Raw genomic sequence first — 25,102 nt, 5'->3', positions numbered from 1 at the left:
GCTTGTATTTCCTTGATGACTAGTGATGTTGAGTGGGCTTTTATATACCTGCCGGCTATTTGTATGTCTTCTTTGGAAAAATGTTTATTCAAATCCTTTACCCATTTTTAATTGGTTCATTTGTTATGTTTTTTTTTTCATTTTTGCTATTATACTAGAGATCTGATGTACAACCTTCTGTCTATAGATAATAATACTTTATTGTACACTTAAAATTTTGTTTAGAGAGGAGATTTAATCTTAAGTGTTCTTATCACACTAAAAAAAGATAGTGCTTACTTTATAGGGTTGCTGTGAGGTTTAAATTATACCATTTATGTGGAGTAGTTGGTGCCTACCAAATAGTAAATACTCAATAACAGCTATCATTGTTTTTATGTTTAGTCTGGTAAAGAACAGACTCATGCTTTGAGTCTATGAGATCTGTCTTCCATATTTATAGTTTGTAAACTGTTTCCTTCTTTTTGTCCTTTTTAATCTGCATTCTGGAAAAGCCTATAAAGGTCAAAGGTCCAATAACCTGAACACAGCTGGTAGGGGCAAGGGGTCCAAGATATTGGGGCAGTGAAGAAGGTGCTGGGCCTCTGAACCATCAATATGACAATCTGTCCCCTGCTTGCTGTCTTCTCAGGATATTTGAAATCTAAGGACCAGATCTGAGTGTTCTGTATTCAGGGTTGTCTTTGAGCTGTAGCTAAATGCTGCAGCTTGGCTCCATACCTGGCTCTTCCATCTACCATGATAATAAAGAGCCTGTCACCCCATTCTCTCCCCAACTCCAAGCCATCATTACCACAGAGTCAAAGAATCCAAAAGCATTAAAGAAAATGTCAGTGTCAATATAACATTATCTGTTATATTGAGGACTGTCAAACACATCACAGAGATTCCTATACAGCTGTGATCATTATTAAGTGTGAAATATTTTGTGTACTTCTAGCATAGCAGGATTTGATGAAAACAAGAGTGGAGTGTAAGAACCTAGTACTCTGTGAAAATGGTAAAAGAACGAAAGCAAATACCATTATATAAACTTAGTTTTTAAAAGTGCCCACAATAGCATTAATTAGGTTTTCTTACAAAAAAATATTGCTTTAGTAAACAACAACAAAATCTCACTGGTTTATAATAATGAAGATTGATGTTTTTATTTATGAATCTGCAGGTAGGGGTTGGCTGGTCTTGGCTGGGCTCTTTTCTATTCCACATATCTCTTTCTTCAGGGACCCATGACTAACCAGGCCTGCTCTTCCCATGAGAACTTACCTAACCACATGATCACATGTAAAGACTTGCTCTGTGTGATGATTCTTCACATCCCATTGACCAAAGCAAGTCACATGGCCTCGCCTAAAATCAGTAGGGCAGGAAGTGGGGGTAGGGGCAGTAGATATTTGCTAAACCATAACATAATATACCATAATAATATAGTTAGAAGACATTTTTGAAATGCATTCAAATGGTTGCTTTGGTGTAAAAGAGAGGTAGGAGAGAAGTAGGGGAACAAAGGGAGATAAACCAATGAATAAATAAATATGCCTTACAGATCCATAAATGATAATGGTTCATAAACTATAGATTATATTAAATTCAAACATATGCCCTTGGAGTCCAAACAAAATAAAAATCCCTCAATATTTACTATATATGTGGACATCCAATATTACTTAAAAAGCATGTATTATATAAGAGATGTTGGGTTAAGTAGTGAGGATTAAAATTGTCATGATTCTTGGCTTCAGAATTTCAAACTTAAAGAGATAAAAATTAATCAAAAATCAATCAAATAAATTGAAATGACAAGCTGTAAAATGCTCTAAGAAAGAAATGTTTATTTTTATTTATTTATTTATTTATTTATTTATTTATTTGTTTTGAGACAGAGTCTGGCTTTGTTGCCTAGGCTAGAGTGAGTGCCATGGCGTCAGCCTAGCTCACAGCAACCTCAAACTCCTGGGCTCAAACAATCCTCCTGCCTCAGCCTCCCGAGTAGCTAGGACCACAGGCATGCGCCACCATGCCCGGCTAATTTTTTCTATATATATTAGTTGGCCAATTAATTTCTTTTTATTTATAGTAGAGATGAGCTCTCGCTCTTGTTCAGGGTAGTTTCCAACTCCTGACCTTGAGCAATCTGCCCACCTCAGCCTCCCAGAGAGCTATGATTACAGGCATGAGCCACTGCGCCCGGCTGAAAGAAATGATTAGAGTGCTGTGAAACTGGATAAGAGGCAGACTAATTTTATCTCCAGAGTCAAGGATGGTAGTGGGGGAGGTGATTCTGAGCTGAGGTCTGAAGGTTATGCCAAAGGCCAAGGGGCATGACAGAAGAATTAGGCCCTAAAGTAGGAGTGAGAACAGTAAGATTAAAAACCAATGGAAGGCCATTTTTGAGAAGGCTGGAGAGGGAAACCTGAGTTAGATCCTGTGGAGTCTAGTAAGTCATAAAGACAATATTAAGAAATGTTTTATCCTAAAAAAAATGGAAGGGTTTTAAGGCAGAGGGCACAGGATCATTAATTACTATCTCTGGTAGAGGTTCATTCCTATTTTTAAGTTCCTTTGGTTCTATGAGTTGGTTTGTTGGGAGGGACATCTAGATGTGTACCAGTTATTTTCTTTATAAACTTAAAAACTGTGTCTAAATGAAGAAATTTTTACAAGGAATGTGCTATTTATTTGATGTCTTTAGGGGATGAGTTACATTTACCTTTGAAACCATATTGCAAGAGACTAAGTGGTAAATAGTCTTAAAGTAAGACTTACTTTCTTAGGATCTCTATGTTATTTTGTAACACTGAATTCACAAACTCTCCCAAGTATGATTGAACATCATGAATCACTGTAAAATGGTATTATTGTTTTTTGCAGTCACATGACTTAGTCAACTTCTAGTGGATCTTTTGGTTGTGTTAATATCATATGTATAGAAACTGAATTATACACACACATTATATTAAGTGACAAGCACCATACGGGGCTTGCCTACAAGAATGTTGATGCACTGTGTTGTCAAGGTGTTAAAAAGTGGGGGAGAGAAAAGGAAGAAAGAAAAGTACATGATCTTCTCATGCACAGCTTGACCTACTGTTTTTCCTCTTCTCTTTTAAGGAGACCTTAACATCCAGTTAAATTCCCGAAAAAAAATGACTAATTCATGTGACTGCAAAAAGCAATAATACCAGTTTACCATGATTCACGATGTTCAATCATACTTGGGAGAGTTTGTGAATTCCACTGTTGTAAAATAAATCAGAGTAGTTGCTTCGAAGACTTTGGGAGAAAGAATTTTATAAACTGTCAGGGAGAAAAATCTTTGTGTACTTGAAAACACATTACTTAATGTTTGTGTTTAATGATAATAATGGGCTTAGTATTCCCTGATACAATGTGATTGCTATTATTATGAAGAAAATTATGTGGGTCTGAATAAGTAATTTCTTGATAATTATGTATTTAAGAAAAATGATTAATCAAGATATCCCCTGATATTAAGTACCTAATTATTTTGGTCCATTATAGTCTTATTGAAATTCCCTATGTTTGCAAGTTTGAAACATCTTTCATACAGGTGTGCAATTACCTTCTGTAGTAATTAATTATATTCTCACCATCATTAAGTCAAGACATATTGTGTTTAATATTCACAATAAGAATGGATATCAGAAGTAGAAAACATACTGAGTAATAAAGAAAATAATTGAAAACTTAAAATTCTATTTTCTTGTTATAAGTTTACATTTATTCTTCTACATTAGTTACTCACCTTATTATTGTATAGATTTATAGCACTTTTGATTTTAAAAAATCTAATGTAGACACCCTCATAACAAGATTTGACTGTCATGTCCTAGTAGCCTAGACAAATTGCCTATTTCATAGTGTCACTATAGCAATATATGTATACAAAATAAAAGACTATTGCAGTAGTATTGTTCATACAAATATTTATTGAATTTTATAAATTTCAAATTTAGCAGATAAAAGGGTATCACAAAGTTAAGATCATTCCTTTCACATTTTGGAACCCATATAATATTTAAATGTTACATACTACCTTGAATCATATTTAGAAAGATACCTAATACACGAACAAACAAATTAATTGATTCATTTATCTATAGATGCCATAAATCATATTCTTCCTGAGGACCACTAGGATTGGTGAACATTTCCAGAATATCTCAAAATTACTGACTAATGTCACTAGTGTTGGCATTTGTGGTTAATTAGGAAAAATGATATTGTACAGCAGTTGCTTAACTTCTTTAAAACTTATTTCCATATAGAAATAATAAATCCCATTTTCACTGGATTATTATCTGGGCTTAGTAGAGAATGAAAACACTTAGCTGTTGTGAAACACATAGATGTTAGATAATTTTTTCTCCTCCTCTTCCTCGCTTCTAGGGTCATGGCAAAAATGCTTAACTTTGCTTATAATTTGGTAGAGTGCTTGTGCCCCATCAATTGTAAACATTGGGATATCAATGCCTGGACTCATGAAGTAATTCTGATGTCACCCATGGCATTGTAACATTTAAGAACAAAGCTTTCATGAAAATATCATGGTAATAGGGTCTTTACAATCCCCCAAAATAAAAAAATAAGTACATGTACATATTTTAATAAAATTTTCACCAAAACCTAATGACTTTTTCTTTAAATACACAGCTTTTAATTTGTCACTTCATACTGATACATATTTATTTTTATCTTATTCAAGTTTAAAATAAAATGTCCAAAATCTTGACAAAGTTACTTTTAGTTTGTCATTTTAATATTCAAATGATATGCCAGACCAAGCTCTACATGTAACACAATCACTACAATCTCTATAAATCAAAATATGTTTTTTATATTTTGTGATATGTGTCTACACAATGAGATATAAAGTTTACTTGCCTGTAAATCCTTGCCTACACCTTCATTTAATAGGACCATATGCTTCTCCTTCATAGTTTAATCAGAAATGTTGGTAGATGATTGTGTTTTTCTGTCTGTTTTGTCTCTCTAACCTGATAAATTGTGAGGCCCAGGAGTACAGAAATATCTTTGTCTTTCTTATCAATGCCTTTCCATCTTGAGAGTTTAATATGAGTAACTATGAATGAGTATCTATGAACAGACATTGGTGGGTTGTAAATTGAAAAATTGCCAACAGTTTAGCCACATTTGAAGTAAGTAAATTCTTAGAGGTCCTCTGAACTATAATGAAATATACCAGTGCAGAAATATAGAAGGTAGCTGACTAGACACATTAAATGCCAATTTTCCTCAGAAAGAAGAACCAGAGTTACAGGTAAATAATCATAGCTTGAGTGAATTGTTAAGAGAAGAGTGCTGGAAACTATTGGAGAACTCACAGGAAGTAGCTAGGGCACAGAAAAAGAAGGAAGCAAGAGGCTGACAGAGATCAAATATAGAGGGACTTAGTATTCCATAGGTGGGGTGTTTGGGGTCTTCCTTGCCGTCTCACCACACTGCTGGTCTCTGAACTTACAAAGCACTCTTCTGCCTACACAAGCTCAAGGACAGTGGACTTCTTAAGGACATTGTATCATGCTACCAGCTTATACAGTATAGCTTGCTTTCCTCCTGGATCCGAGTAGTGGTGATGGGTGCCCAGTGTAGTGCCCAGTATGGGTGTTAGGAATGTTGATTAAAGCTCTTTCTCAAAGTCAATTGCCTTTGCCTATTATATAGGTAAAGTATTTTCTTTTTTTTTTTTTTTTGAGACAGAGTCTCGCTTTGTTGTCCAGGCTAGAGTGAGTGTCCTGGCGTCAGCCCCTAGCTCACAACAACCTCACACTCCTGGGCTCGAGCGATCCTTCTGCCTCAGCCTCCCGAGTAGCTGGGACTACAGGCATGCACCACCATGCCCAGCTAATTTTTTTCTATATATATTAGTTGGCCAATTAATTTCTTTCTATTTATAGTAGAGACGGGGTCTCGCTCTTGCTCAGGCTGGTTTTGAACTCCTGACCTTGAGCAATCCGCCCGCCTCGGCCTCCCAGAGAGCTAGGATTACAGGCGTGAGCCACCGCGCCCGGTCGAGGTAAAGTATTTTTAAAAGTCTTTTGAATGAAGAAAAGTAAGGAGGGGAAGGAGAAGAAAAAGAGAAGGAACAAATAAAGGGAGGGAAGGGTGGAGAGAGGATGAGAAAGACAGAAAAAAAACTTTGGCATATGCATAAAGAAAAATCGAAATCATTGTAGGTATTTAATTTGGTTGTTGTAACATGTGATATAAAATAAAATTTGATGCTTTGATTATAAAAGTGATCAAAGAAGCAATTAAAATGTCTCTTATAAGTTAACCAAGTCCTACTAAGGTCACACTTTCATGATGTGGTAGTAGTCTTTAGAATAACTGAAATCATAGAATAAAATTTATTGATATAGCTAATATGTAACATATGTATTCCTATTCACATATATAATATCTTATCTGTGAAAAATCTTATCTGTGAAATCCTCTAAGAAAGTTCCAGAATGTACTGGATAGCAAAATATTTTAGACATCTAAGATATAACACTCCATAATACTAGAAAATTGTCTCTTTTTATTTTATCAATTAAAGGCATAATTCTAAACATACTATAAATACCTTGGCTTTATTAAAGAAAGAATGCTAAATATAATTAACATTTTAAGTTTTTTGAGGTCCAATTTATGATTGCCATAAATAATTTTGGTTACTGTAATGCAGATAGAATGGGTACTGACACTAGCAAAACTCAGAAAATTTATTCTTGAAACGGTGCTGTGATTTTGCTCTTTCATCATTTGCCTTTTTTACTAAAGATGCCTTGGAGTATGTGCTGCATAACTCCTAGACAATGTACTATGCCAACATTTACTAGGACATAAAATTCCTAAGCATGTTTCCCAAGTAATTTTGCTCAATTGTGTTAGTATGATGTTCTCTTTTTAAAGGACTATTGCCATTAAGATATTATTGACAAATATTAAGTTGGTTTAATGTTTAAGAATCTCTTTTTTAGTATGAGGTAAGTCTGTTCAAATAGTAACTTTGCCATTTTCTAGTTATAAAATTTCAAGAGCAATTCTAGGCAACAAAAACAAATTGGGAGGTATTAATATGCCAGATATCAAACTATACTACAAAGCTGTTGTAATTAAAACAATCTGGTATTGGCACAAAAATAGGATTATTGACCAGTGGAACAGATGTGAGAATCCTGATATAAAACCATCGTCATATAGCCATCTAATCTTTGACAAAGCAGACAAAAACATATGCTGGGGAAAAGAATCCCTTTTCAATAAATGGTGCTGGGAAAACTGGATAGCCACTTGTAGAAGGTTAAAACAGGACCCACACCTTTCACCTCTCACAAAAATCAACTCACGCTGGATAACAGACTTAAATCTCAGATATGAAACCATTAGAATTCTAGAGGAAAATGTTGGAAACACTCTCCTAGACATCGGCCTAGGCAAAGAGTTTATGAAGAAATCCCCAAAGGCAATCAGGAAATAAATCAATTCTTAAAGCCTTGATTTCATCATTTATAAAATGTAGATATTATTCATACCAAGTCCTTAATTTCTTGTAAGTATAATTATGAGAATGCATGTAATTCACACAGTCTGGTATAAAATACTCAAATTGATAGCCAACACCTCTTGTCATGATGATTATTAGTAAAATGCAAGGAGAGATGCTATTGTACATGATCATAATAAGTCTGATTCTGTCAAGATGGACAAAGGTTTTTCTAATAAATATACCTCTTTTCTATACTTCCTAATTGGCTGAACCGACCACCCACCACTAGGTAATTGTTCAGCTAGAGTGCCTACCTTACTGAAGCTTGTATGTGGGAGACATGGAGTGAGCAAGTAGACACATAAAATGTATGTTATGATTTCAGGTGGGATTACTAAAGAAAAATAATTTAGAGGGATATGTTATAGAGTGCCTGGGGAAGACAAAGGTAAATTTACTAGCTGTAAATATAGAAGATGAGTGTAGCAGACATAAGGCAAAGGTAATGAAGCAAGGACAAGGACAGTGTGTGAAAGTGAAATGAGCAAGGAGATGAAGTTAGATAGGTAGGCAGAAACCACATGTATTTAGGGTATGATAGCCTATACTAAGGAATTTGGATTTAATTTTTTGTGTGATGCAAAATCATTGGAGGGTTTTAAGCAAGATTTATGAGATGGTTTGTATTTTTAGAAGATAACTTTAATAGAATGGAAGCTAAGAGCCAATTAAGGGTCCACTCTAGGTAGCTAAAGAAGATGAGAAGACATTAGGGTATATGTTCATTGAGGTATTGGCAGAACATAGTGATGATTTGTTATGTAGTCTAAGAGAAGGGATCAATGATCACCCCTAAGCTTTGAAATAGACAATATTTGTAAAAGGTGGAAGAGATACAAGTTTAGGAGAAAAAAATCATTATTCTGGTTTTGGATATGTTGAGTTCAACATAGACTGTATAGTTGACAATTATATACACTAGTTTGAACCTTAAAGGTTGAAAGTTCATCCAGAAATTAAAATTTGGGAGTTATGAACAAAAAGAAGAAATTTAAAGTCTTGAAAAATATTTAAAGACTAGAAGAGATCCTTGAGGCCTAGAGTAGACATGAAGAAGATAGATCTTCTTGTGAAAACTCCAACATATCGCAGCCAAGGGAAAACTCCAACATATCGCAGCCAAGAAGAGTGGGAGCCAGCAGAGCATCTGAGACAGAGCAGCTAGTTAGAGAGAAAGAAAAGAAGAAGATTAAGTAAAGTTAAATAAAGAATGTGTTCTTAATTTTAGCCATTCTATAGATGAACAGTGGTACATAACTGTGATGTTTATTTGCATTTCTTTAATGACTACTTATGTTAATCAGTTTTCTTGTGATTATTTGACATCCATATATCTATGAAGTGTCTGTTCAAATACTTTGTTCATTTAAAAAATTGAGTTATTTTTTCCTTATAATTGAGTCTTAAGAGCTCTTTACATATTCATTCTAGATTCAAGTCCTTCATAGACATTTTACAAAGATTTTCTTTCGGTCTGAGACTTGTCTTTTCATTCTATCTTGTGAAGATATAGAGTTTTAAACAATTTTGATGAAGTCCAATTTACCAATTTGTTCTTTTACAGATTGTAAATTCAGTGTATTATCTAAGAAATCTTTGTCTAACTCAAGGTCACAAAATTTTTCTCTTTTGTTTTTTTTTTTTTTCCTTTTTTATTATTCTTTATAATATAAAAAATTTTCACTCTTTTCTTTTTACAAAATACCCTCAGATTCTATTCTCTTTTGTTTTATTCTAAGTGTTTTAAACTTTCAGGTTTGACCTTTAGGTATATGATTCATTTTGTGTTAATTTTATATGATGAGTTGGGAAGGATGTAAAAGGAAGTAGAACTCTTGTGTGCGGCTGGTGGAAATGTAAGATACAATAGTCACTTTGGAAAACAGTTTTGCAGCTACTTAAAAAGTTAAATATATATCTACCTACTATATGATCAGGCCATTCCACACCTAGGTATTTACCAAAGAGAAATGAAAGCATCCACACAAGAAAACATATACACACACATGTTCCTAGCAGCTTTTTGTTTGCAATAGCTGAAAACTGAAAATAACCCATCAACAGATAAACAAACATTGATATATTGATACAATGGAATACTACCCAGCAATTAAAGAGGAATGAACTATTGATACATACAACAATTTAATGAATCTCAGAATAATTATGCCTAGTGAAAGAAACCAGACAACAAGAATTACATACTGTAGCATTCCATTAGCATGAAACTATATAAAATGCCAACTAATCAATAGTGAAAGAAAGCAAACTGTGGCTTGGGATTGGGGGAGGGGGATGGTATGAGGTGGGTATGAGAAAGAGGTGACTAAGGGATGTGAGGAGACTTCTGGGTGTAATGGATATGTTCATTATCTTGATTGTAGCGAATTGTGTCACGAATGTTTATAGATGTCAAAATTTATCAAATTGAATGCTTTAAGTATGTGCAGTTTATTTATGCCAGTTTTACCCCAATAAAGCAGTTTTTTAAAAAGGAAAAGAAGAGAATGTGTTCAAGGAGATGGTGATTAATGGGATGTGTAGTATATAAAAGGACTGAACTTACATATAACAATCAGGGAATTATACAAATCCAGAAGGCTCTACATTTATCCGATAACCCAACTGGGATTCAGGAACCAACATGAGTAACAAATTATTTTGAAGGACAGTCATGAAGATGACAGCACAAAGAGCACTGACTGTTCTCAGAACTATCCTTACACCAAAGAATCATTAAGTATAACTAAATCAACAGTCTGTGGAGGTAATGTCCTTTCTTCTTTTGCATCAGAATAATGCCAAATAGAGGGGTTTTTTTCCCTCCCTTTAAAGAATATAATGCTATAATGTAGTTTCTGGGTTTGAAATCAAATTCTACAGCATACTAGTTCTCTGCTTGAATTGTTTACTTGCCTTCTAGGATTTAAGAAATTTATAAGCTCTTAGCACTGAAAAGATTATAGTGTTCTCTCACCCAGTATCACCCTCTATAGTTCCAAATAAAACCAATCTAAGCCTTAATATACATGAGGCTATCTGACAAAATTTTGACTGTTCCATTATAATCACTTTGATTCTTTTAAAAAAATTATTCAATTTTAATTTCTTTTTTTAAAAATGAGATTTTTTTTGTTTGTTGTTCCAACTTATCTTGGGCTATCTCTGGAACAATTCAGCATCCTTTAACTCACTATAAGCCTCAAATTCATTAACTATAAAATGGATGATAAAGTATACATACATCCTCAGTATGGTTCTTACACATAGCACTCAACAAATGTTAGCTATCATTATTTTACTATTATTACTATCAGCATCATTATTAAAGTTATCTTAAAGGATTGTTGTGAGGAATAATTTTAGTGATATATGTTAATACTTGGTAATTAGCACAGATTACCAGAGTAGATGGTAAATAATTTTTGTTCCCTTCTCTTCCATTCCCGTTCCTCCATTTTACCACAGTCCTCCACACTTTATCATTCTCTGAGTATCAAAGAATTCAAATAAGTATATTAAAAAGAAACTTATTGTTTCAGATGATAAAATGTTAAGGAGACACTGGGTGTTTTGGGAGGCAGATGTGCTTTACATAATTAAAGGAAAGTGAGAAGACTCTCAAGGCAACCATTATTTTTTTCTCTCACATGAATCATTTTAAAATAACTTTATTGATTCAGACGAAGCTATCTTTAGAAATAAAGATTCAGCAACATTTCAACCCTGGAAATATGAGATAATTAAATAGAATTTTTTACTTCTATAATAAAAGGCTATGCATTTAAAAAATCAGTTTAGGGCTGGCCGTGGGGGCTCACGCCTATAATCCCAGTACTTCAGGAGGTCTAGGTGTGAAGATTGTTGGAGGCCAGGAATTCAAGACAAGCCTGAGCAGCATAATAAAACCAGCTCTCTACATAAATATACAAAACATTAGCCTGGCCTGGTGGTACATGCCTTTAGTCTCAGCTACTTGGGAGGCTGAGGTGGGAGGATCTCTGGAGCCCAGGAGTTGAAGGTTCCATTGAATCCATTGAGCTTTGATCACACCACTGCATCACCTTTGCCTGGGCAACAGAGAGATCCTGTCTCTTCATTTAAAAAAAAAAAAAAATTAGCTTAATATTATCACTATCCTTTGTTTGCATTTTGTGACAGTAAATTAATAATACATAATTTCATTTTAGGGATTACCTGGAAGTCGTGTGAGGTATAGAGTAGATGATGTCCTGTTTCCTTACCCTGCCAGTATTTTTGATGTAGAAGAAGATTCTGGAAGAGTAATAACTCGAGTTAATCTTAACGAAGAACCTACAACAATTTTTAAGGTCAGTGCATCATTTTTCTAATGTTCTCTATTTGACATTTAACTTTTAATTGAGAGTTTGTTTTCACAGATAATAGCACTTTTTCCTTTCCATTTTTCTCTTCGTTAATCTTTTAAAATTACAAAACATTGTTTCCTCATAGAAACTTAGAAAATATAGTTAAATAAAAAGAAAAAAATTCCTTGATATTTTACATTTTGAAGATAACTAGAACTTAATATTTTGATCTCTATCCTTATGATGACATTCTATACAAATACTAGCTTATAAATATATCCTTTCTAATACCATGATCTTATTATTCATACTGCTTTTTTTTGTTGTTGTTGTTGCTCGGTTCTCATTTAACATACTGCTTTTTAAACTCAATAATATATTACCCATGCCAATAAATAATGCTATGATTTTATTGATTTCATGATGTTCTATTGTATGAGTATACCATTATGTTTTTCTTTTTAACCTGATAACTTGTTGGATAATTAGGTTATTTCAAATATTTTGTTACAATATATTCTGCTGTCTTGAAACTGCTTGTGCAGATAACATTTGTCACTTGCTGATATTTTTTCTTAAGGAAGTATGAACAAGCAGAATTGCCAGATCAAGTTTATATTACGTATTTTTGATATATTATACTTCTAGAAAATTTGAAAATAATTACCCTTTAGTATACATTCTTCATCTTTCAGAATAGTACCCATTTTCTTAATAGCACCCAACAACAGATGCATATCTTTGCATATCTCTAGCTTTGCATATCTCTAGAAATATATATAGCTATTTGATTTTTGTTAAATTTTACTTTTCTTTAATTACCAGTGGAAAAGAACATATTACCTCTTTTGTTTTTAGCTTATTTTAAAAATATAGTTGACAAAATAATGCCTATTTCTACGTGTCAAGAAAATATTGGAAATATATTAAGCTAAATAATCCATTTTATTAAACATTGAGGCATTACCATCTTTGACAGTTACTTAGAATAATTTTTGTCACTATAAATAAAACCTTTGACTCAACACTAGGGAAATACGTTTATTGGTTAGTCATGTGAATATCAATGTCTCACATGATCTACCAATGTTTGGAATAGCTGTTCTGTTTGTATACTAGTATTAACCCAGAGAGGATTGTGACTCTCAAAATGATACTTAGTTATGGTCTTCTACAATCTAGGTTAAATTAGTTTAGATTAGTAACCTGTAGGTTTCCAGAGAATATGTATTCCAGAGAAACACATAGCTTTGAAAATATTTAACATGTCTTAAAATAAACATTATAATTATTCTTGATGAGGTACAGGTTATTAAAAATAATTATCAATTATAAAAGCTATTACAATAATAAATATTATACAGATATCACATCCCAACACTAAAGTTTTCCTTAGTTTGCATTATTTGAACAATTTTTGCTATACCATACAAACTTGGTTTTATATAGTTTGTTTCTAAGAAATTGTGTAATGAAGCATGTTAAATTATAAAGATTCCCAATTTTAACCTCCAGAATGAAATATCTCTACTGTATAATCTTGAAGACAATTAGTTTACTAGAAAAATTAATTTATTTTTATGAGCAAGCTAATTAGATTTTTTTCTATTGATGTGACTCAATTTAACACTTTTTAAATAAGTGTATTGGTGCTATAAAATCACATGTTTGCTGTGGGCACCAGTGGAATTGTGGAAGAGAAAAGAGTTATAACTACAGAGATATAGTATCATGTATCTGTTTTACTGTTAGTTTTTATTATTATTATTATTATTATTATTATAGAGTTAGTAACTTCTTTGAGTTTTCTCATCTGGAAAATGAAAATAAGAACATTTAACTGGCTGGATTGTTGTAAAGATTAAATGATAATGTAGCAGATCTTAGCACAATGTCCTAGGCAGTAAGTAAATAATCATTGCTGCGCCTCCTGGAATAGGGAGATTAAAAACGCACATATAAAAACAATTATTTTATATTCTTGTTTATAATCTTTACCCTGGATTTTTTATTCTTTTTAAGTTGGTGGTGGTTGCTTTTGATGATGGTGAGCCTGTGATGTCCAGCAGTGCCACAGTGAAAATTCTTGTTTTACATCCTGGAGAAATCCCACGTTTCACACAAGAGGAATATAGGTATTAATTTCTGTCTGCTTTTGATATACATAAACTGTATAGTGTTTGGGAGGGAGTCTCTCACAATTGATATAATATTAATTTATTAGTGAAGTGGAATTCCAATTCTAGTTTAAGCTCTTCTAAATTAATATAATATTTGTTTTAAAGTTTAATACAGTTAATGTAACAATTTAAGATAAAAATATGTTTTCGTAAAACATATTTGATATTAGCTTTGATGAATAATAGATATTTTATAAATAAGTAATGAAAGCTTTAAAAATACAACATTATATATTTGGGTTTAAATTTGAACTTATAAATGACCTTAATGGTGAGAAGTAGACTTTTAGTTTCTCATTATTGCCAGGTAGAATATGTCATCCAATTTCCAATTTTGACATGTAATCTGCAATGATATTTTTCATCCAGTTAATATGAGAGTGTGTGTGTGTGTGTGTGTGTGTGTGTGTGTACTCACCAGTACTGTGTTATATATTGTAGTTTATAGTCAGTATATATAGTGTCATGGTCAGGTAGTCAGCTCAGGCTGCCATAGCAAAATACCATAATCTGAATGGCTTACACAACAGAAGTTGATTTTCTCACTGTTGTGATGGCAAGCAATCCAAGTCCAAGATCAAGATGCCAGTATGGTCAGGTTTAGCCTTTCTTCCTGTCTTAAAGCCAGCTGCCTTATCATTGCGTCGTCATATGGCGAAGCGAGAAAGCAAGCTCTCTTGCACATCTTTTTATGAGGGCACTAATCCCAAGATGAGAGCTCCGCCTTCATGGCCTCATCTTAATCTAATTATTTCCCTAAAACCCCATCTCTCAATACCAACTCACCAAGATTAAGGCTTATATTATATATATATATATATATATATATATATATATATATGCATTATAAACATTGCCATTACTCATATTGAATCATGAAGCAATCATGAAATATAGCAACTTTAATTTCACTATATTTTCAATAAATTCTTCACTACCAGAGGCTCACAGCTTTCAGCTGGAAACAAAGAACTGATGAAAAATACAATACACTGTGAAGACACAATAATAGAGAAAAGATCACAGTACTGAGGAAGTATGTTGGAGAGACACTTAACTATTTCTGAACATAATCAGCACAGTTTTAAGCTGTATCTTGAAGAAAAAGTAGGGTTTAGCCAATTTACAAAGATGTGGACAGATGTTCCACACCAAAGAATCAGCATATATAGAAGTATTAATATGGGATGTGGGAGTCTCTATTGAATTTCAGAATATTTTAGTAGTTTAGTCTATCCAGACACAAATTGGAAGTTGGACAATGATATTATTTGAGCCTCAAGAGAAATGAAGAATTCAGATAATAGAGGGCTTTATTATGGCCTAACAGAAGTCCTCAAACTTTTTAAACAGGGAGCCAGTTCACTGTCCCTCAGACTATTGGAGAGTGCACACTGCGGGCCCAGGACGAGTCAGCTGCTAAGCAGGACAGGCAGTGACCGCAAAAACACCCAGAGGGCCGTATAAATGTGCTAGGCGGCCCGTATGTGGCCCTCGGGCCGTGGTTTGAGGATACATCGTCTAGAATTTTGATTTTAGTGCTTTATTATTTCTAGGTTTTAAGCTAGAGCAGGAGCTAAGGTACTTAGGGATGAGGTGCTTAAGGGGCTCATCTGGGAACATGTAACACACTGAACCAAGTAGTTTTCTCCTTTCATAAAAAAACTCTCTTTATAATATTCTAGCACAAAATTAAATTATGTAATATAATTACCAGAAAACCCTCCCTAGCAATTATGTAAATCACTGAGATGTAAATTATAAGTAAAACAAGTAAGAAATGTTGGTCAATCTGTTTCAAAATCTTATTCGCTCCATCCTGTCCATTATTACCAGTTCTATTCCTTTATTACTGGGATGGTAACCTGTGGACTCCAGTTCTCTGCTATGGGGATACAGTAGTTCCCCCTTACCCACAGTTTTCCTTTCCACAGTCTGTTTCTATGTTCAACTGTGGTCAGAAAACATTAAGTGAAAAATTCCAGAAGTAAACAATTCGTAAGTTTTAAATTGCCTGCCATTCTGAGCAGCATGATGAAATCATGTGCTGGCCTATTCTGTTCCACTGGCGATGTGAATCATCCCTTTGTGAAGCGTATCCATGTTGTGTATGCTACTTCCCTGTCAGTCACGTAGAAGCTGTCTCAGTTATTAGCTCAAAACAAACACACTATGTATAAGTTTTTGTATTATCTCAGGTTTCAGGCATTCGCTGGGAGTCTTAGAATGTATTCTCTGTAGATAAGGGGGGACTACTGTTTACAATTTTCTGTTTTGGGAGAACTTTTCTGAATGTGTTAATTTTGATGTTCTCAAGAACCAAGATGGTATAAATTGACTTGGTATGTTTCTAACTAACTTATCTGGATAACATGTTCACAAAAAGTGAACTTACTCTTTCAGGTGGATCCAAAAAACACTTGCATTTCCATCCCAATATAATTTCTTCCTTTGTTCTTCAAAACCCCTTATTTCTAAGTCTGGCCATTCTTTGGAAACTCTAAGAAAAGAAAGTGGTAGAGTGCTTAAAATGTCCTCTTTAAATAAACTCAGTAAGTTGTGGCCCTTTTCTCTGGGATTTTATTTGGAGCTCATTTCCTTATTAATAGAAGTATGCCTCCAGACTTCTTTTTTAGCTAAAATATTGTGGCATAGAGGCCAAGGTCATGAGTTAAATAAGGACTTTGCTCACTTAACTTTTTTAAGTGTCCTTGTTTAATGCCACTTTTTAAAAATGCAAATGTTTTGTTGAAGGAATAATTTACCATTTCATACCATCTTAGAACGACTAACTGCAAATAGATTCTATTAATAAAGTTGTTAACTTAGAGAACAAAAACTAGCCAATTACATGGTGCTAAAAGTAACATCAGTCACATGGGTACATCTGGGAGAATTTTGACCTTGTAGAACTTTTCTAACAATTGACAAATTGCCCTTGATTATCCCAGTTCATTTGGAATTCTAAGTTATAAAGGTAACTTGATAATCTTGTTGCATCCTACTGTTTATGGATAGGATGTACAACTGGACACAAATAACTCCCAGTGATGCTAAAAATCAATGTCTTAGTTATAATGGATTCAGTAGTCCTTGGGTACTGAAAAGGATGGTTTTGTTTTTTATCAAATCCCCAGAAAAGTTAAATCATAAAAAAGTAATGCTTAATATGGGCAGAGGGCAGTATCTTTGTATAAATGCAAATAACTGAATTTAAATGTTTAAATAGGTTTAAATTTGAACTAAACATGGAATGAGCTATAAAAAAAGTTAAGATTATTTTCTTCAATCATCTCTCCATCCTTAGGAAGATTGTTGGAGACATGTATAGCAGTGTGTCTGAAGGTCTACTAAATCCTTTCCTCTTTCTCACAGGCATAAAACCACATTTCCTTACCTTATTCGCTGGGTGAGCCATATGACTAAATGTTGGCCAATAAAATGTGGAATTAAGTGGTCTGCACCATTTCCTGGCCAGGCTTAACCTTCTCCCTTTATGGATGAGAAAATATCCAGGGGATCTTTAAGAACAATATGCTGATAATTATAGAAACACAGATAAAAGGAACCTAAGCCCCTGAATCCCAGCTTGGAGAAGAGCTGCCAACCTAAGAACACCCTCAATGAACTCTGTGTTCAAGAAGAACTCTATGTTCAAGCAAGAAATTTAGGAGTTTCTTGATTATATTAGCTACTATTGTTTCAACTTATATAAATTGTTCAACATTTTGTTGGTTTGAAACAACTAATCACATAATATATTAATCATATTAAACATCTTGCTCATTTATGTTGCAATGTTTCATAGTTTTGAGATTTTTAAAACAGTATACATGGTAGAATACTTTTATTCTTGTATGCTATTTTATTCTTAGGTTCTTATATGCTATTTTATATTTAGGTTCAATTGATAGATTTGGCAATATGCCTTTGCCACTTCAGATTGCTTTCTAGACCAACATATTTCCCTTCCTTTATAGAAAAAAAAAAAAATTAAGCATAGCATGGCTTCTGAAAACTTCACATGCCTCTTTCCTTCTTTAATGTTTTCAGATTTGTTTACTATGTCTACTGGGGTGCATGTACTCCCAGCGATGTTAAACAATGTTATTAATCCTTGCTTATCAGGATGATCCCCTCTGTTGGGATTACCGCAGGTGGAAAAACTTCTATTTCCTGCAATCAAATTTTGGGGAGAAACAAAATGATAGTGCAAGATTTCTGTTCTTTGTGAGGTGCGGGGAGAAGGTCATGAGTTGAAATGGAAAGCATCAATCTAAGATAAGTAGCATTGTGAGCTAAGGTACACATGGTTTTTGTATCTCAGGAATGTCTTCATTCCATTATTGATGTTAGAATTCCTTAGGAAAAATTAGTTTTCAACAAATAACCAGGTGTTAAAGATTTTCAAGATAAAATATTCATTTATCTTAAAATTTTAAACTCAATTATTGACCCACACTTCTCTCTCCCCCCACTGACCTAGTTGTTTTATTTTTATTGGAATGGCCACTAAATTATTAAATCTCAGGGTAATCAGAGTAGTTAGAATAGTTTAGGCCACTATAAAAGGAAATCCTCAAGTTTCAATGGTTTAAAGTGCAACAACCAAAAAAAGTGTATTTTTGCTAATATGACAATCTGAGGTGGTTATTTCAGGTTAGCAGTAATTTTTCTCCAGGCAGTTCTCTGTGTAGTTATTCAGGGACTGGGGCCAGCTCAGAATCTATCATCTTCAACATTCTGCTTCAAAGTAACTCCAATCATTCTGTTTCCATTTAAGTTAGTGTAAAGGGGAAATGGCAGAAATCAACATCTAGAGATCTCTTTAACCAAGTGACATGGGAATTGCAAATTTTATTTTATTTTGTTAATTTTTTTATTTTAGCATATTATGGGGGTACAAATGTTAAAGTTACATATATTGCCCATACCCCACCTCCCCCCTTGAGTAAGAGCTTCAAGCATGTCCATCCCCCAAATGTTGCACATCTCATTCATTGTGTTTGTATAAACCCATCCCCTCCTCCCCACTGCCACCTTCCCGACAACCAATAAATATTATTCCTATATGTCCACTTAGGAGTTGATCCGTTAATACCAATTTGCTGGTGAGTATATGTGGTGCTTGTTTTTCCATTCTTGAGATACTTCACTTAGTAGAATGGGTTCCAGCTCTATCCAGGAATATACAAGAGGTGCTATATCACCATTGTTTCTTAAAGCTGAATAGTACTACAAGGTATACATATACCACATTTTATTAATTCATTCATGAATTGATGGGCACTTGGGTTGTTTCCACAGTTTTGCAATTGTGAATTGTGCTGCTATAAACATTTGAGTGCAGGTATCTTTTTCATAAAGTGACTTTTGATCTTTTGGGTACATGCCCAGTAGTGAAATTGCTGGATCAAATGGTAGATCTACTTGTATTGCTTTGAGGTATCTCCATATTGCTTTCCACAGAGGTTGAACTAGTTTGCAATCCCACCAGCAGTGTAGAAGTGTTCCTATCTCTCCGAATCCATGCCAGCATGTATTGTTTGGGGACTTTTTGATAAAGGCCAGTCTCACTGGAGTAAAGTGATATCTCATTGTGGTTTTGATTTGCATTTTCCTGATGACTAGAGATCTTGAGTATTTTTTCATATGTTTGTTGGCCATTATTCTGTCTTCTTTTTTCTTCTTTTGAACAATTTCTGTTCATGTCCTTTGCCCATTTTTTGATGGGATTGTTTGATTTTTTTTCTTGCTGATTTTCCTGAGTTCTGAATGGATTCTAGTTATCAGCCCTTTATCAGATATGTAGCTTGTGAAAATTTTCTCCCATTCTGTGGGTTGTCTGTTTGCTCTCTTGACAGTTTCTTTGTCTGTGCAGATGCTTTTAATTTGATCAAGTCCCATTTGTTTATTTTTGTTGCTGCTGTGATTGCCTTTGGGGTCTTCTTCATAAATTCTTTGTCTAGACCAATGTCTAGAAGAGTATTTCCAACATTTTCCTCTAGAATTCTAATAGTTTCACCCCTAAGGTTCAAGTCTATTACCCAGCGTGAGTTGATTTTTGTGAAAGGTTAAAGGTGTGGGTCTTGTTTCAGTCTTCTACATGTGGGTATTCAGTTTTCCCAGCACCATTTATTGAATAAGGATTCTTTTCCCCAATGTATGTTTATGTCTGTTTTGTCAAAGATTAGTTGGCTATATGAAGATTAGTTGGCTATATCTGGGTTCTCTGTTCTGTTCCACTCATCAATGTCCTTGTTCTTGTACCAGTCCCAAACTATTTTAATGACTATAGCCTTGTAGTATAGTTTGAGGTCTGGTAAATTGATACTTCCTATTTTGTTTTTATTGCTTAGGATTGATTTTGCTATACAGGGTCTTCTCTGGTTTCATACGAAGCTTAAAATTATTGTTTCTATATCTGTGAAAAAAGATGATGGTATTTTGATACGGATTGCATTGGCTCTGTAGGTCACTTTGGGTAGTGTAGACATTTTAACAATGTTGATTCTGCTGACCCATGAGCATGGTATATTCTTCCATCTGTTTATGTCCTCTGCTATTCCTTCTTCAGTGTTTCATAGTTCTCCCTATAGAGGTCTTTTACCTCCTTAGTTAAATATATTCCAAGGTACTTTATTTTCTTTGTTGCTATTTTGAAGGGAATTGAGCCTTTGATTTGGTTCTCAATTTTACTGTTATTGGCATATATGAATGCCTCTGATTTCTGTGTGTTGATTTTGTATCCTGTGACTTTACCAAATTTATTTATCAATTCAAGGAGTCTCTTGACTGAATCCTTGGGGTTTTCTAGGTATAATATCATGTCATCAGCAAAGAGTGAGAGTTTGATCTCTTCTGCTCCCATTTGGATGCCCTTAATTCCGCTCTCTTGTCTGCTTGCTGTAGCAAGGACTTCTAGCACTATGTTGAATAGAAGTGGAGATAGTGGGCAACCTTGTCTTATTCCAGTTCTGAGTGAGAATGCTTTCAAATTTTACTTCTGCTTACATTTCATCCTGAAAATCCAGGCCCATGCCCATATTTAGCTATAAAAGGACAGAGAAATGCTGTTCCTGGCTTGCCAACAATATCCTACTTCTACCTCAATTATTGAGTAAAAACAGAAAATGGTGTTGGTGAAGAGCTAGCACATTGAACAAGTAATTTTAGAAAAATTATAGAATTTAATCACTGTAGTGATTTTTAAATAACTGATTTCAATTAAGAATGCATAATTGGGTACATGAAATGATATAGAATACAAACATTTATATTTTAAATATGTATTGGTCAAAAAAATTGTTCTTAAAATAAGAGAACAAGTATTTCCTTTTTTTTAAATTCAAAGTAAATTTCAGATAAACATTTTTGGTTGTTTTAAAAATCTTTATTATCAGTAACTTCAGTTTTCAGATATTAATATTCCATAATCCAAATCAAACTTTTCTGGACTTCAAGCTGAAGCTTGGCCATTTGATACAATTAATACTTTCTCCATTTTTCTAATTAATCTAATAGATCACAAAAGAAAAGAAAATGAAAGCATTATGGCAAAGTGTAAATGAGAGTTATGAGTTATAAATTAGCTTTGTGAAGACCATCAAAAAGGTTTGTAAGGCGGCATTTACTATTTTGCATAATATTTTTCAATATTCCAGTTCTATCTACACAGAGAAACAAAATCCATTATTCTGTTTTAAGAATTAAAATAATTTCTATGTTGAGCCACTGGTAATTGCTTGGTAGCTGGACTATAAGAATAGACCTATCATTATCTTCTTCTAAAATTATAAAAGCACAAAATAATAGGCAACCAACAAATAATAAACATCCTAGTAAATACTTTAATATTTGCTAAAGGGAAAACATTCTGGGTTGCCAGCTAAGTTTTTGATGACAGATAATTAGTAGGTAATGTGACCTATATAAAAGTAGCAATATAATAAAAAAACAAACCCTCCTATCACATACTTAATCAATCATGTCATGCTTCTGTTTCCTTTTCATATTTAAAAATGTCTTTACTTTCTGCTAATGGTTCTTTGAAAGGGAAATAATGAGCTTTGTAAAATTGTTCAAGGATTTTACAAAGGCTACCCTATAGTCAGTAAAATAATTTAGTCTGTCATTATTAGAAGATAAATTTTTAAGATTATTTTCATGTTTATAATTTATAATATTGAGATATTTTCTACGTATTATAAAAATATTTGATTTTTGTCTTTCTTCAAATTCTGTGAACTGAAGTTGTTTCCTAATGGGTTGACATCTGGTGATTTTTAGTGATAGGAGGAATCTCATAATGGAAAAGCAATTTTGCCCCATAGAGATATATGTTTACTTTCATAATGGTCAGATTTATAGTAATTCTTAAAATAAATATACATTTGATTCTCTTTGCTCCCTAGGGCTGTTATAGTACTTGAAATAGACTCATTTTGTTAATTTCATGACCTCCTCAAACCAATCTTTCACTGAGTCACTTAATTAGATTAAATGAAAGATCAGGCATCATCTTCTTGGATTGTACATCTGTCATTGGATGTACATCTACAGTATCTGGAAAACACTGAGTTCTTAAAACTTTTAAAACTGTATAATATTCCTTTCTACAACTATAAATAAGTATCCATGTATTTTAGAAGCATACACACAGCCAAAAATCTCAAAATGTGATGAATATTTATAATCCATTGTTCCTTTTATTTGGTTCTTTCAGTCTTTCTTTTTGACAAACAACACTATATCAATAATATTAGTGCTTTGAAGTTTGCATGCCCCAAGTCATCATTCTTCCTTGTTTCTCTCCTACCTTTCCTTAAAACAAACCTCTTAAAGATTCACAGCATTTCTTTGTTCTCTGTTGCTGAAGCATTCCCCACCTCTCTAAACATCATCTCCAGCAGGCTTCAATTACTTTTTGGAATGAATTAACTCCAAATAATAGCCCCTACCTCACATAAATATGCTATTAATAAATTTTGATTTATTGCCATTCAAGTGATTATGAAGTTTCTTAATATCTACATACAATTGTATATCTTTATTGAAACTGTTTTCCACAATTGTTTTTCTGGCAATTGAGAAAAATAAGTTAATCTTACTTTACTCATAAAAATTCTGCTCTCAAACTCATAGTGTAAGGAATAAAACAGACCATAGGGATCATTTAGTTGACCTAATAACTCAATCATTTAATACCTGAATCTGTAAGCAGTGCCTAAGAAATATATCCTTCATACAAACATAGTATACATGTTTCAGAGCACAACAACTAGGACTTTCACCAGTTGTGCTCCCCATAGTTGAAGGTCTGTGAGGCATACTCTCATTGCTGCCACATGTGCATATTTGCTAAGAGGTTTTCAGTCAAATATCTATTTGGATCTTCTGAAAATAGTTATACTTTCATAGTCAGCATATTGATTTTACATATCTTTCATTTAATCCAGACAGAAATATCAGAATCCTAATAATAGTTCAAACATATAATATTACTTGAGAGTAGATTGACTCCTATAGGCCAGATGAGTTGCCATTCTAAAAAATGACATTGGACCTCCATCTAAGGATGATAGACTAAGATTTATTTATACACACTGAAATTCACTTGTCATCAGTTTTAGAAGTAAATATCATAGAAAGGTCAACATGTCTAGAATAGATCATAGAGTCTAAATGTGAATATTGATTTTGAGTGGGAAATGCAGTATCTTACACAATTTATCAAAAAAGTTACCAAATAAAATTAATTACAAAATTTTCAAGAGATGTTCTACCTATATAGATATACTTTTAGTATTTATTTAATCTGGAAATGGATCAACCTTATTATTAAGAATTTGCATGATTTAATGTCACATTAATACTTATTTTTTTAGTGTACATGTATTTTCAAATGTAATTTCCATAAAAATATAAATTCAAAATTTTTGTTTATGTATATAAAAGAGAGAAAGGGCAAATGTTCCTAAAATATTTTTGTTCACCTCTTGAACAAGTTGATATTTTCCTAACCCTAGAGAAAATATTGAGTCAATTCCAATTTTTATTATTATTCAAATTTAATATACCAAATCCAAATAAGAATATTATACATATGAACATCTTGACATTTTAAACAAATTCAAATGCTCTTTAATCCAAAAATAGTCTTATCAGTTTCCCTAAGTAAAAAATTTTCCCTAGTAAGTAAAAAATTAGTACTTTGTTGATTACTATGAATTGATTTTGTAAAGGCAAAAATTGCATACAGTTTATATTTAAAGTAAATTTCTCAAGAGGCTTTATATAGAAGAATGAAATTAGAGTATATTTTATAAATAACTAATATTCTACCTTCTGACGTGCAAAAACAGGAAAGAGATACAATTTATAATACAGAGACATTCATTTCTATAAACTATAAAAAATAAACAGTATTATCACAATGACCAAGGAAATAGTGAATGAGCAGTTCTAGTTAATCAGTAAGAACTATAGTTTAGGGATAATCATTGGTCTTGAATGCAAAGAATGTAAAAAAAAGCTATCTGAAAACTCTTAATTCAGTGTAAAACAAACCCCCACGCAGAAAGCAACACTTGATTGTTAATTCTGTTTTCTATGTTAATTTAAATTTATTCTCCAAAACAAGAGCTGACTTTACCTGAAGATAACCTTTCCTGTCTTTCATGGCACTATTAAAATCTTGCCTCAAACATGATAGATTTTGCCTCTTTAACTATTGAAAGAATGACTCTGACAATCCTTCATTACAGTTTTCATAAGCTCCCTCTGTACCCACATGGAATTTAATTTCTCCTTCACATCTTCAAGGTTATGCATGGCTTGGCATTTGCTCTAGTAGCAGAGTGAAGCAAGTCTTCCTACAGCAAAGAACTCAAGTCCATACAGTTCACCTTAAATCCACTATTTAGAATTTATGACAGGCTTTTCCATACAAAGAGTGATTTTTAGATCCCATTCTTCTTTCGCTGCATTATATCTATGAGAAATTTTAAATCAAGTTA

General features: G+C 33.1%; 1 protein-coding gene across 3 annotated transcripts in view; it reads left to right on the top strand.

The window, feature by feature from the left end:
- Nucleotides 1-25,102, top strand: part of PCDH15 (protocadherin related 15) — a 1,489,951-nt gene that overhangs the window by 1,345,025 nt on the left and 119,824 nt on the right. For all 3 annotated transcript variants that reach the window (XM_076010005.1, XM_076010003.1, XM_076010004.1), the window contains 2 exons: nucleotides 11,767-11,907; nucleotides 13,927-14,039. In XM_076010005.1, coding sequence (XP_075866120.1) covers nucleotides 11,767-11,907; nucleotides 13,927-14,039 — 254 coding nt within the window. The remainder of the gene's footprint in view (nucleotides 1-11,766; nucleotides 11,908-13,926; nucleotides 14,040-25,102) is intronic.

This window comes from Microcebus murinus, chromosome 14, assembly GCF_040939455.1.
Source record: "Microcebus murinus isolate Inina chromosome 14, M.murinus_Inina_mat1.0, whole genome shotgun sequence".
NCBI classification, from domain to species: Eukaryota; Metazoa; Chordata; class Mammalia; order Primates; family Cheirogaleidae; genus Microcebus; species Microcebus murinus.
This window is presented reverse-complemented; position numbering and strand designations above follow the sequence as displayed.